Raw genomic sequence first — 14,709 nt, 5'->3', positions numbered from 1 at the left:
GCTGCTGTAGACGACGGATCAGCAGTTACCGGAAATGTTTAGTAACGGGTAACTGCTGCACAGGGAGGTCACAGCAGATACTGAAAACTAACTTACTTTACTTTACTTTAGCAACAATATATGTCTTTCATTTGTTTGATTGGGATTTCTTTGTTTACTTTATGGACATCTGCTGGTGTTTTGAGTCTTTTTTATGCAAGTACGTTTAAGCTTCTCTGTATATATCTCTTTGAATATAGGATATATTTATTTACATATTATTACAGCTTTACCTTGCCATCATATAACTATCGTCTGTGAACAGACGGCGTTCTGTAGCTCTCCTCAAACCCACCAGACTCAAAAGCAATGAGTTTACCTCTTAGAACACAGCTGGTGTTGGTCTACCTCCATGGGTTAGTTTGTTTGTGTCATTGTGCGACTTTTCCATGTGAAGATGTTAGTTCAGATCCAATTTAAAACACAGAAGTTGCACGACGGCAGACTAGCAACACCCCTGTTCTGCAAGATAAAATTACAGTTTTTGAAATTGGAGTCTGGAGAATTTAAAGAGAGCTAACAAAGGCTTTACTTTGCAGTTGTTCTTCATCATTGCGGTTTCATGAATGCTTTAATATCCCTTAATCACAAGTTTCCAGCTGCTCTATAGTTAATTTAGTGTAATTTGAGGATGAATTGGAAGGTAAATGTTTAAGAATTCAGACCTTACTCAGTATTAACCCGTAATGTGAACCAAACGGGCATGAACGGTTTCCAAAAAAAAATAATTAATCCAGAACCAGTGAGCCCAGCCCAGGGGACTGTCCCACCCCTTCCTTAGCTCCAACGTGATAAAACCCAGACGACGGTGAACATGAGACTCGAGTGGTCGGTCATTAAAAAGAGATAAACACCGTGCACTGGGCTCCGTGCCGTGCAGTCGTGTGTCATCAATTAATGGCGACTATTTGTCATGAGTTAATAGTGTTATGATTGAATATTAAAATGGATTACAGTGTCAATAATGGTGGTTTAATAACAGCCAGACTCATTATCCAAATGTCAGCAGTGTGTTATTGGATAATAAACTAATTTTCCTAGTAAATCAACTCAACTTTTTTATAAACTAATAAGCCACGTTTTAACCGGGCTGCTTGCATATATATGTGTTGCAACTATATAATCAGAGAAAGGACACGATAGAGGAATGACGGGCGTCCTGGCAAACTGTTGAATGGGCTGATGGACGCTTGGAAGGGCATCTGAAAGGGAAAGAGAGAGAGAGAGAGATGTACAAAGAAATGTCCACAAACATTTGACAGTTTATCAAAAGGGAACAGGACTCCGTCGGACAGAAGGACGGATAAACAGGCGTACAGACAGCAAACAGAGACAGACAGACAGACAGATGGACAAACACAGGAAGGTGATAGACACTTAGTCAGGCAGAAAGGGAGTGATATTCATCTGCGCTCTGAGTCATCGCGTAGTGTATGCTCTGTCTCTTGGAATGTGTTCAGAACATGTACGCTCTCTGAGAATCTCCCCCATGTCTCCCCATCATAGCTTCCCATCTGCCCTGTCTCTCATTTGTCCCGTTTAATAATCAGTACTCTTGTAATGACGCTGCATTGACCTTAGTCTCTTGAACGTTTCCCTTCTTGCCGCCGTGTTTTAACCGACCCCTTTTCTATCCTGCCATCTGTGCCTACCCCTGATCCTGATCCTCGCCTCTGCTCTTCTCGCTCTCTCGCCCGTCCAGGCCTGCTCTCGGTGTCCTACGACGAGTGGGACTACGGCCTGGAGGCCCGCGTCCGGGACGGCGTGGCCATCATCACCATGGCGACCTCCACCATGATGATGGACCGCGGGCCGCACACGCTGCTGAAGTCCGAGTGCCACGGAGCTCCCGACAAGAAGACCCCCATCTCAGGCAACCCCAACGAAGTACTCAGGTGAGTGACGAGAGGTTGATTAAAAGGAGATGGCCTCCTAAATGTTTGCTTATTTGTGCAATGGTCACGACTGCAATATAATCAAGTTTATTCTTTTCAAACTTTGGCATCTTCAAATAAATTTTACTTCAAAATCAGTGGAATGTCCCTTTAGATGTGACAAGTAACAGTGGTTACAGCAACTCAGTCAGCGTTGCAAGCAACACTGTCACCATCGATTGGGAGTTTGGAACGGGCGTTGACTGCATATTTAACATAGAAACTGGTGAAGCAAATGCTTATAATTGGTTGATGTGTCAGTGAAACTTTCATGTTGCACGTCTTGCCGGGCAACGGACGTCAGACTTCCACTGAAAATGCATTGTAGCTTGTTGCTCTACTGCTGCAAGTATGAGCATAGCATAAGGGTTGCCTGATTGCACCTGTCCAGAAATAAGTAGCTTCAACAAAAACGTCTTTGAGTAGATTCAACATGTTTCTTCTTGTTGTTTATGGATGGACTCAGATTAGGGTCAAAGCAATTTCAAGCTTAAGTTTGTAGTTGTAAAGTAAAAGGGGAAGCTAAACTAAAAAACACGAGATGTGACATTGAAAGCCATTAAACATTAATGAGTCACAGCAAGTTTTGGTGATGATTGTTGGAAAAAACAACGCAATTAAGGCGACCAATGGGTGCAACTGATTAGGTGACTGACATAATGCAAACACAGAGATCCCCAAATGTTTACCGCAACAAACCACCACCCACGAGGTAGTGGACCTCGAGCGTTGGGTCAACCCAGATGAAGCGGTGGTGACGTTGGCGGTATTTTCATTTTAAACAAAGGGCACCTACGGCAAGAAGAGCTAGTTTCATCCATGCAACACTTTTAGATTCTGCTTGTTTTACTCAAGCAACCAGAGTCCTCAACGTCCACTTGGAACCAAATGCTGACAAATTGAGAATCATGGAGTTGCATGTGAAGAACTGTTGAGATTTAGTAGTTACAACTGTTCACAAAAGCATTCATTTTACTTCACATGCACAAGCATTTTCTGCACAAGCTGCAATTTCTCATGCAAATGTATTGTGCAGGTTTTATTTAATGGAAACTTAATTGAGCTCATGTTTGTGCTATTTGAAATTAAAGCTGCATTTTGCACAAACTGTGCAACTTCCTGTGGGATGCATGCCACCTGAATATTTCATTGTGAGAATCACTGGAGGAGTTTTTTTTTTTATTTGTGGGTGTTGTACAAATCGCTCACTCTTTGCCTTGCAGCAATCCAGCACATACAGTATCCCACAATGTAAAACCGTGTGCGGATCGTAGAGGCCGCCGTGTTCCTCGGCTGCTGTGCCCTCATTAGTTTAAAGCCGTTTGTCAACAATTACACTAATGTGTTCAAATTAATGTGACAATGATGTATAGATGCTGCACGCGTCAGCTTTAAAAAAAAAAACCGCAAAGGTAACGTCAACACGAGCGTCCTGGCATGGATGAGCGGCAGATGTTGGCACGCAAACACAAACGCACCTTCATCCACTGCAATCTGTGATCAACCCCCACCCCCCCATATAATAATACCCTACGAATACACACACATACAAACACCCACTTCACATGCCCCTTCCTCTGAAAAAAAAAAAAAAACCCATCCCCACCCCCTCAGCTGTCCGTCTCAGCAGCAGGCCTTTTGAACTGGTTGTGAAGCGTGGCGTTCGGCTGCGCTTTGCTCCGCGCGCTGCCTAATTGGTCCCAATGGCGTTTCAGTCGGCGAACACTATCCCCTGTCGTGCTGTGCTCCAGAGCTCAGCGAGCGGTATTATATTCGGGGGGCAGTGTCGCCCCTCCGCCGCTCTGCATGTCTGCCGCAGCTCGCTCCTCTTGTGTGGGAATGTGTGTTTGTAACGCCCTATAGTGAGGCGGACTGTCATGGAAGGCCAGATGTGTTGGTTTTTGTGCAATGAATGAGAATGGCGGCGTTCCCATTTAGGACATCAGTTCGGTTGGAAATTCACTACTTATGTTTGGGGGCATGGGGTGTTGAACAGGAGTGGCGCGCTGTCAGATTCGCAAATTGAAACGCATTGTCCTCCTCTGTTTGATACTCAGTCATATTCACAGACACTTTCTGCTTCATTCCCCTCCAGTTTCACACATTCATTCAAAAATACGACTCTTCACACAGACACCTTCACATGGACAAAACCGGAGCCTAACTAACCTCTTTGGCTTCTCATGAGGGATAAGTTTTTTGCTCCGAGCTTAACCGCGTCGTGCACCGAGCCAACAAAAGCTTTGTTGTGTGTTCCAGTGTGCCCCCTTTAGATGTCATTTCAGTCCCCGTCTTTGCTTTTCTGAAGCATTAGTTTCACCGCTGCTTACTGCTCTGAGATAACAGTGGAGTTTGTGGCAGCTGCTGTTGCCCCAGAATACAATTCCCCCTGCTCTGCTCGTGTTTGCCTCGCTGTGGTCTGCTGTGCACTGCTGTGCACTGCTTTGTTCTTCTCGGCTCGGTCGTTTTTTTTTTTTTTTTTTGCTGCTGCTCCCTGCTCGGCTCGGCTTTCTCGTATCTCCGTCGTCATATTCTTCTCTGTCCTCTCTTGGCCTGTAGACGTCTCCTTTTGTTCTGCCCCGATCTGCTTTTATTCATCTCCTCTTCTTTGTTCCACTTTTTATTTTTTATTTTTCTTCTGTCAAGCTCTCTCTTATCTCCTGCTCCACCCCAACCATCGTCTGCGCTCCAGACCTGCAGCTTTATAATCAACTTAGCCATGTTGTTGATTAGATCAGCTGCGAGCGCTGCTAAGATCCTTCGCCCCTTCCCGCCTTAACTACATTTGTTTGGTGATAACCTTTGTCTTCAAGTGTTCAATCAAGAGATTAGCATTTGGCCCACAGTCTATATGCGAGAAACTGAATGAAACGGCCAGTTGCCCGGCTTGCCGGCCGGATGGATGACCTCCTTTCTGATCGGTTCACTGGTAAGTGAATCAACAAATGAATAGATGAAAGATGGATGGAAAGCGACTCTGAAGGCTCCGTTTGCGGAGCGGAAAAACCTTGCATTCAGCGCACCTCTCCTGGGAGATCATTTGTAAATTTTCAAACAGACCTTTAAAGTAAATCATTAATAAATCAGGTGCAATTAATTCCCAGCTGTCAAAAATGGCATTTAGTGCCCGTGCTAAACACATTAGTCTGGGAAACGTCCACGGAAATCAATCGAGCATGAAAACTGGACGTCGGACTAATCGGAAAACTTCAGGGCTCAGTGTGGAACAGGGGTCCCAAACTTTTTTGTAATTTGAACCCCTGTCAGATTACCCTTGTAGCAGGAGTAGTAGTCTTGCAGACTTAAATGAATTCTGATTATTTTGAACAAGCAATCATGTAAAATTGGATGTTATGTTAAAGGGGAATTACCGTTTTTTACAACCTGGACCTTATTTCCGGCATAAAATACGATCGTTTACTCACCCATATGACTTTTGTGTAATTTGTATTCCTTTGGGAGATATTTAGATCTACGTATATCCATATAGTGGGAGTGACTGGGGCACCGAAACGCAGCCTCTAAGTAACGCGTTATATGCCACGAAACTCATCCTTATCATCATCCGGGGTCTGTTTGTCGGCTTGTTTACCTGTAACTTGCTACTGCTATGGTTCGTCCACAACCTCAGAATCGGAAAAATATTCAGCCATGTTGCAAAAAACTAGCAGTAGCAAATCACAGGTAAACAAGCCGACCGTCGCGGGTGCGTGCGGGTCAGAAGACATCATCCGGAGTCTGTAGGTCAATTTACAGACCCCGAATGATGATTACAGGTAACTCCAGACTCAACAGGAAATAGCACTAGTGTACGAAAACAAAATATTGGTGAAATGAACGGGTTTCGTGGCAGATAATGCATTGTTTAGAGGCTGCGTTTCGGTGCCCTATTCACTAACACTATATGGATATACGCAGATCTAAATATCTCCTCGAGGACTACAAATTACACAAAAGTTACATGGGTGAGTAAATGGCCATATTTTATGCCAGAAATAAGGTCCAGGTTTTAAAAAACAGTAGTTCCCCTTTAAGTTTTTTCTTTCAGCATATTCATCTTTGCTTTCTTGTTTCTTGTCTACTCAGTTAATTGTTTAGGCGTTGCAGCTGACTTAACGTGGGGATGTATTTTTTTAATGGCATCGATTCTCAGCTCTGGCAATTGCAGTTTTCGAATCGGCCGACCTGCTTTACAGCAGCGACGAGGACGCGAGTCAGAAATCACGTCACAAATGTGATGACTCCGGACTCAACTCAAGTCAAAAAAGGATTTGCAACCCAATTTAGGCTCTAACACCACTGACTCGTGACTTCTGTCGGACGTGAGCCTAAGCCGAAAGATTTAAAAGCGTGTTACATAAAAGGCGCTCGGTAGTCAAAATCAATAAACAATCACAAATGTACACTCGCTACCTGTCACTGATGGATGGGACGGCAACGGCTCGACATTTTTTGCTGCCCCTGAGTAAACACAAACAAACAGTGGTATACGTTAGTCAACATAGGCAGAGAAATGCTGATTATTATAAGATGATAATGAAATTAATTAGAGAGATAAAGAGTTGTATCGTCTGCAAATCGAGGCAGTGGTGGAGGATTCAGGGCATTTACTAAGATTTTATAGAAACCAAATGGATTCTGAAAATGGAGAGACATGTTGTCACAATGATCCAAACCGCAAACTATTAAAAAATATGAATTTGAATTGAAATTATTAAAGTAATTAAAAGGAAAAGCAGCAAATCTTTGCATTTGTGAAGACTGACCGTTAAATGCGAGAAGCACTAGAGCTGGGTGTCGTTGAGAGTCTCTAGCTTAAATAATGATGCGGCATTTCCACCAACTCCACCGACTCGTGAAGAAGAACTGTTTAGCTGTGGATAAAGAATGAAATGTCAGGAAGTGTGTGGCCCGTTTCTTGCGGTAGATTTATTCCACAGCATATTTTTATTTATATTTTTTTGTTTAGTTGGTAATTTAGGCCGGATTTGAAAACTTCCAGCAGGTCAACAAATGGCAAAGAAGGAAAAGGAGGAAGGAAGATGGAAGTCTAGGCTACTTTGTGTCACAGCTTTTGGATGCTCCCTCTGTGTATCATATGTTCTTCAAGCTTGTAGATCAAAAAATGGGTTAGGGCAATAAGTGATGCATGGAGCTATGTAAACCAGTGAGGCTGCTATAGTATGTCCACGGCCATCTGCTTGACTTTATATGCCATGCATTAGCATTTCCTCGATCAGCCCTTAGAGCCCTCCCTCCACTAAGTAAATTAAGTCCACCACGGCCGGCGTTGTGACATTTCAGCTAACGCTACTGTCTGACAAACGTAGATAGCGAAAGAGAAAGAAGGGAGCGAAACTCAGAGAGCGAGAGGCGGCAAGGAAAAAATAAAAGAGCGGTGCCGAGCAATACACACAGCAGTACGTCGAATCATGAGTCTGACAACGGTGGCCCTGACCTTGCCAGGCGTGGACAGGTTCCAGATGAGCTTGAAGTTGGAAAGGTGTCAAGTGCTTTTAAGCTCTGTGGATATTTCTGAACTTCCGTGGCCCTGGTAGGGCTTTCAATAGAGCGTATATGTGTGTTTGAATGTGTGTCTGTGGGTACAGAACACTCTGAAGCAGCATTTTGACCCTGCTGAGCTCAGCGTGCCAGCTCGATAGACGGCTCGTCCGTCTCGTTTTCTTTCTTTTTTTTTTTTGTGCGCGAGCATGCTTCCAGGTTTTTCAGTCTGTGAAGTCCCGGGCCTGATTGGAACTAGGTCAGGAACGTTGCTCTTTCTTCCATCTTTATTGCTGCCTCTCTTTCTCCTCCTAAATCTTGCCTCCCTGTCACTACACCTTCTTTTCTCTGCCAGGTTTATTCTGTGTTTATCCGTGTTTCTTATTTTATCTCACACAATCTTTGCCTCCCTCTCTCTCTTTTTATTGCATTCTCTCCTCTCATATTCTGCTCTTATCTCCTTCCTTGCTTCATGTAATTCCTTCGTTTGTAGGCGATTCTAATTTTTGATTTGAGTTTCAACACTTACGTTTATGGTTCTGAAATTCTCAGCAAAAGAAGAAAAATGGCCAATCTGTCCAGGATTTAACATTTTTAATTTGTTGCTATTAATGGCTGTGTGTCATTTGTCAAAATGAAATCACTTCTTGGTGGTTTGCCGGGTTTGAGGAGTGTATACTCGGAAGAAACTAACAGCGATGAGAATTCTAATGAAATTCAGCGAGGTGCAGCTATGAAAGTGTGTGGGTACCAAGTCCAACTAAAGACCAATGGAACCTACTAGTGATGTGTCATGTGCAAAAGAGCCGGGTCTAAGAGCCGATGCTTGGTAGTGAATCAGAAGAGCTGATTCCCTTAAGGACATTATGTGAAATCAGAGAGAAGGGGAAAGACGCTGTGGCTGACTGAGTAAGACAGCAGTTATGAGTGACACCCGTAAACGAAGCAGCATCTGGCCGAAATTTAAAGACATTGGGAATGGCAGAGCTGCAAAATGAAAATATATTAAGAGCAGGTTCCACCACAAACCTGTACAAGGACATTTATGCCGTTTGTTCTGAGTTCTGTTCTTGTTCTGTTTTTGCTTGTGATTGGAGTGTTTTGTTCATTTGTTTGCACAATTAAAGTTTTATTGAAATATTAACCAAAATTAAGACTGTTTTTGTAACAGAATAACTGCACAAAATGAGACAATTATTAGGCTTCTCATAAAAACATTGAATGCAATATGTATTTGCTGTGTTGGGCTAAAATATTAGCCGTGGCAAAAGAGTCGGCTCTCGGAAAAGAGCCGAACTTCCCATCACTAGAAGCTACTAATATGGTCGACTGACACGTGGTACAAAGGCAGTGTTTAACGGCGAGGAAACATCGTCTACGATTTTAATTCCTGCCTCCAAATTTACGATGCTGACAGCGAGATTGGAGCGGTGACGGTGTTAGCGGTGTTTTCTTTACAAACAGAGAAGGGTGACGGCAAAAAGAGCTCACGTCACTCATAAAATATCAATATTCTTATGTTTTAGTTGTTTTACGCTGGAACAATTGGAAATACACAACGCAACCAGAGACCCGAGTGTCTACTAGGAGCCAATTGTTGTCCAATAAGGTTTTGGTATTAACCCATTACAGGGCACTCATTGAAATATTTGGAAATTCTAAATTTCAACCCTAGAGTGTTACTGTAGGGCACAAGAAGACTTTTTTGACATTTTTCAAAATTTTTTCATTTTCATGTAAAAAATCAAGATCAATGAAATTACCATATATGGTTCCTTGTCCTTAAGTGGTAAACAAACATTAGAACATAAGTGCTGATGCAGGTCGACATTATCACATTAGAAAACATAATTCCACTTCTTCATGGTTAATAATAAAGCAGTTATACTCAGCGTTCATGCAGAGGTGAACCTTGTAGACCACATTTGACCCTGATCTGACCTGAGAACGTTGCTTGATCTTCTCTGATTGGCTGAGTGAAAACCAAATGCTTCTAAACCTCACTGAGAGGAACAGGGACGCAATTTCAGTTGTTGCTCATCGCTTGTATCTGTTGGTTGGTCGCTAGCAGACTTCCAGGTTCACGTTTCCTTGGTAACCCGCTGTTTCTAAGTAAAATAAGCAGAAGTTAGCTCTTCTTGCCGTCACTACCACTCCATCTGGCTTCATCCGACGATCCAAGTCCACTGTCACCGTGGTGAATTCTGTGGTAGGAACTAGGAACAAGGAAGTTATACGTACGGCCAATGCCCTCCGTCTATGACGTTAACAAGCGTCACTCAGGACGTAGCTTTTGCCGCTCGTAGTGTGAACGCAACCCATTGGTCGCCATCTGAGAGTTGGTGTTAGATGTTTTCTCTTTTCATTCTTAAATGTCTTCCTGTTTGTTCGCTCCTTCAGCCACAAAGCAATGGCATGAAGAAAGAATCACTTTTACATTTTGACGGGGCTTTTACAAGTCCTTCCCGCCTTTCTCTGTCTCTGTTTCAATTAGCACAATTTGTTATACTCCTTACACATTTAGTTCCCATGTCTTAGTACACACACACACACGCATGGATACGACGAGCCGCATGCTTGTGCACGCTCAACAAATTCTCACCTCACCTCACATTCACACTGTGTACCCCAGAAAAGTGTGCATGCGGCAGAGCTGCAGTATGTTTGCCTGCCTCGGCCCGCACGGCGCCATATGGGGTGCGTTATCATTCTCCATATAGATTCTTCCACCACAAATCCAATAAGTACATTGCACCACAGTAATTGCTAAGGAGTGTAATTCATGACTAATTCATGTCGGGGTTAATTTATTAAAACTGACTTATCAATATTTCACACATCTCCTTCATTATTCACGGCAGAACATGCGCTAAAATGTATCTGTGTCAGGCCATGGAGTTAGCGTGGCGAGCGTTGTTCTGATTTACAACAGCGGCAGTTTTCGAGAAGAGTGGATTCATTGAATTGTCTTCAAAAAAAAATAAAAAATACGAGGCGGTTTGTGAAGAGGATGTGGTTACTGTCGATTTTATTGCACCGCCACAGTTTCTGACTCCGGTCAGTGTCAATAGCTTGTGTTCAAGAGGTGGAAAAAGCCGCTGCCTGGATTTTAAATCACTTTCTGTGCAGTGCAGTGAAGATACTCCTAACCCTAACCCTGTGGCTTAATCTGGAAACTGATGGGTTCAACGGGATATCAAAACATGGGGGGTTTAGCGAGTGGGTGGGTGGAGAGGGACATGCGCCACTGTCTTATCTCGCTCTCCACGCGCAACTTAATACCGTGACACATACAGTCGACTTAGAAAATAGAGGCAGGGGATTAGAGAGTTGGGTCGTGTTCGGGGTGTTTATTTGTGTCTCCGCCGCAAAGACAAAGGTGACCGACTGTCGTGCAGCTTCTGAACAAGGCACTTAACACTCAGCCGCCCCGGTGGATTTGCTCTAAGAGCGGGGCAGATTTCACATGTTGCCTTTAGATATTAGTGCAAATGGCGTAGTAAAAAAAAAAACGTCGCCGTCTGTAAGGGTCACGCACGTCCACTTATATCGGTAGTCAAACAGGAAGTTCATTGTCTTCCTGTAAACACAATGGTTAGCAGTCCCGTCCCCTCCCTCTCCTTTTCTTTGATTCCCACCTCTCTCTTTCTCTCTCTCTCTCTTTCCCACCCTCTGCGAGATTACTGTTACCATAGTAACGCTTCACATTGGCTCGGAAATCACAGTGGTTGTGGGCGCCATGGCAACACACATATGCTTGTGTTTCGCTGCTGTCGGTGTGTAGGATGGATGCGCACACACACACACGCACACACACGGGCCCCCGAATCGCAGCGCGAAACAATAGCTCGCTCAGTAAAGATTAAAGGGGCCACGGCGTCAAGTCATTTCGTAAATGGCTCATGATTTATGCAGCAGATCCTATGCGCTTTGTGCCGGTGCCAAAAGGCGCTGCAGGACGGACGGGGGCCGTTAGCTGGACGCATGGGTGGGATGGGTGGGGGGGGGTTATGCATGAGACGGCGTGGTGCTGGATGATCCTGATCTCCACAGCCCCGTCGAAAATATCAATATTTAATACAGGAAGTAGAATAAGGAAGCCGGCATTATAGTAATTGCTGGATTACATAAATCACTCCATACTGGAGTAGATAGAGAGAGAGAGAGAGAGGGGGGGAGAGAGAGAGTCTGCTGCTTACAAATCTCATGAACACACTGGAACAAAGCCAAACCTTCACACACACACACTTCATTTATTTATTCATATGCATATATAAATATATATATATATATATGTGTGTGTGTACCTGTATGTACTGTATAAATGGTGCACGGTTTGGAGGCAGTGTTTCCATGGAAACAGTCACAGAGAGAGGCAAGGCGAGAGGCAGCTGAAGGGTTAAGAGATTCAGTGTGCGCGATGACAGCGGAGTGTGTTCGAGTTCACCTGACATAAACATCCCTGCTCTCGTGTACGCACACTTCCACTCCCCCCCCCCCCCCCACCCAACCTCCCACGCAACGTGAACCGTAACCACCGCCAGAGAATATATGCACCGTTCACTGTACAGTATGTTATTTATTTATTTATTTATTTATCATTTCACTTTGACAGAAGCGGTGCAGTTCTCCGACAAGCTGCTGCCGCCGATGTATTATATGCCACTATTTGATGTCTGTGACACCTCGCGCACACAAAATATTATCGCTTTAGCCCGTTTGAAACGACGTCCTGATTGCACCGAACATCTGCCTCGAGATGAAATCCAAAACGAGCTGTTTCACATTTCACAGTAATAGGTAATTTACTTTATGTCTAAGACTGGAAGCAGAGTGAAACGTACCTGGTTTTGTAAAGCTGCCTGTAAAGCTCAAATAATTATTAGATGATGTGTATAATTTCTCGATTGGAACCAGTGGTTTCATAGAATCGGGAAGGATCCCAGAGAAATAAACAAACTGGATGTAAGGCGTTAATATGTAAGCTTGGTTGATACTCCGGCAATGGATCTTTGCAGCGTTTCTACTTGTGTATCGGCATCACGTTGTAATCATGCTGCTAAAAATGTGGAGCAACAGATACTTTTACTAAAGTACCTCAAAAGAAAGAAGGAGTAGACGATGCATAGGCGACAGAAGGAGGAAGGAGTTTCTGGACTTAGAAGCCGTGACCTACGTACGTAGCCCACGCTGGTGTGTAGAAACACCACCCAAACACTAGTTGGCGCTGTGTCTTTTTTACCAGTCGGGTTCCTTTTTGTGTCTACTTCCTGCTTCACTTTCAACTGAAAACTTTCGCTGAAATTTCGCAGAGTCGTTCAAACGTTCGTACATCCGAACCTCCTCAGTTAACCTTTCCTCGATGTGTTCCGTCTTTATTGACGCAAAACAATCGATTTGACAATTGCAGAGATGGGGAAACAGCCGGAAATACTAAAGTACATTTCTGGGGAGGTGTACGTAAGGCACAGGTGTCAAACATACGGCCCGTGGGCCGAAAGCGGCCCGCCAGAGGGTCAAATATGGCCCGCAGTGTGAAAATTACATAGAAGACTGTAATTTTTCAATGAAAATAACTATTTTTTCCACTGTTTTAGTCAGAGAAGTGGACACAACATGACACTGAGACCCAGGACTAAACAGCAGACAGAAATGTGCCCGAATTACACTTATTTCTCTTAAGAAATTAAAAAATTTTTAAAGGATAGTTTATTAAATGTAAATATTCTTCTAATTTATTTTCTTCTTTGCACTAAAACAAATGGAAAAAATCTGGAGTTGTCGTTACTTATGGGTTATTATGCTGTAATCTTACTGGTCCGGCCCGTTTGAGATCAAATTGGGTTGTATGTTTGCCCCCCCAGCTAAAATGAGTTTGACATCCCTGACGTAAGGCTAGGACGTTAGGGTCTCCGTAGGGTCTGGCCTCTTGACGCAGTAGCTACGCCGCCAAAAGTATAAATCGTGCGTAAGGAGCTATACCTTAGGAGGTGTACCTATGGCATAGATCTGACACAGAACCACAAACCTCGCTTTACTCTCGGGGTCAATGTTTCTAAGCTTCTGGTGACGCCAGAAGGTTCGGAACAGATCATGAACATTATCCAGGCCAATACTTCCTGTCCCATGTGGCTGTCATTGTTCACAGTCAACTACAAAAACGAGAGATGACATTTACGACTGGACAGTCAGTTTCAAACCAACAGCTCTGTCTAAGGTGTTGTTTTGTGCTAGCTTGCTTGCCAGGAGCGTATGACAGGATGTTCTGTCTCTTTAGCCCTCGACGCAGACTGTTTACCAGCATGCAACCAAAGCAATAATTGGTCAGTGCTACTCAGTACTGGTCTCTTGCCTCCACATTCTTCATATTAAGGTGCAGATATCCATTTATAAAGATTATCTTTGCTATGAAAGTGATGCCTATTGTCTCGTCTGTCTTCCCAGCAGACTTTAATATATCAACAGTAAGTATGAACTCACTGAACATGTGACATTCGACACAGAGAATGACTTTTGGAAATTAATTTTCATCTGTGCCGCCTTAAAACCATCATCTGCTGCTCTGCCTAAATGTCCGAGTACAACTGATGATTAATGTCAACTCATCTATTTGTGGAAAAAGCCGGTACAACACGAGCCGATAGCAGACGACGGATTTATGTAACGTCAACTCGGTTTGTCTGAAAAGAAAGCTGAAGAATGAAACTTTAGAAGAAGAATGGCTCAAGATATGTAGAGGAGATAATGAGGTTTTTCAGCAAGTGATGTATGCCTCAATCTGTCTCTTCCTCTGTCCCCGTCCCCGATGTTTCCCTCTGCAGGTACCTGATGAATGTGACGTTCGAGGGGCGTAATCTGTCGTTCAGCGAGGACGGATACCAGATGCACCCCAAGCTGGTCATCATTCTGCTCAACAAAGAGAGACAGTGGGACAGGGTGAGACGGAGGGAGACGGCATCTGTGTCTCTGTGCCTGGTTTTCAGTTTCAGATGAAACAAAACATCTGTATGAAATGGTTGAAAGCATTCCTGTCAAAGCTAACTATGCTCTGGTGTTAGAATACAGCGTAAACTCTTTAAAGTCGAATAGAGGCAGTGAGTTAGCCGTGCCCTGTTAGGTTCATGAGCGTGTGTGTGTAGGTTTCTATCTGGATCTCTCATCGTCCGATTTTCACTTTTTAAGCATTTTAAGCCCTAAGCTTTAAAGGCGCCGCTCTGATTAGATGTTATCAACT

General features: G+C 43.8%; 1 protein-coding gene across 1 annotated transcript in view; it reads left to right on the top strand.

Annotated features, from left to right (window-relative positions):
• The window catches only part of grin2ba (glutamate receptor, ionotropic, N-methyl D-aspartate 2B-a), a gene marked incomplete at its 5' end in the record, with an annotated part of 125,975 nt that overhangs the window by 79,745 nt on the left and 31,521 nt on the right, over positions 1-14,709 (top strand). Inside the window, 2 exons of the mRNA XM_084569957.1 lie at positions 1,742-1,934; positions 14,297-14,411. Coding sequence (XP_084426083.1) covers positions 1,742-1,934; positions 14,297-14,411 — 308 coding nt within the window. The remainder of the gene's footprint in view (positions 1-1,741; positions 1,935-14,296; positions 14,412-14,709) is intronic.

Source organism: Chelon labrosus, assembly GCF_963514085.1.
Source record: "Chelon labrosus genome assembly, chromosome: 21".
NCBI lineage: Eukaryota > Metazoa > Chordata > Actinopteri > Mugiliformes > Mugilidae > Chelon > Chelon labrosus.
The sequence above is the reverse complement of the archived record's forward strand: the minus strand, read 5'-3'. Positions and strand labels throughout refer to the sequence as shown.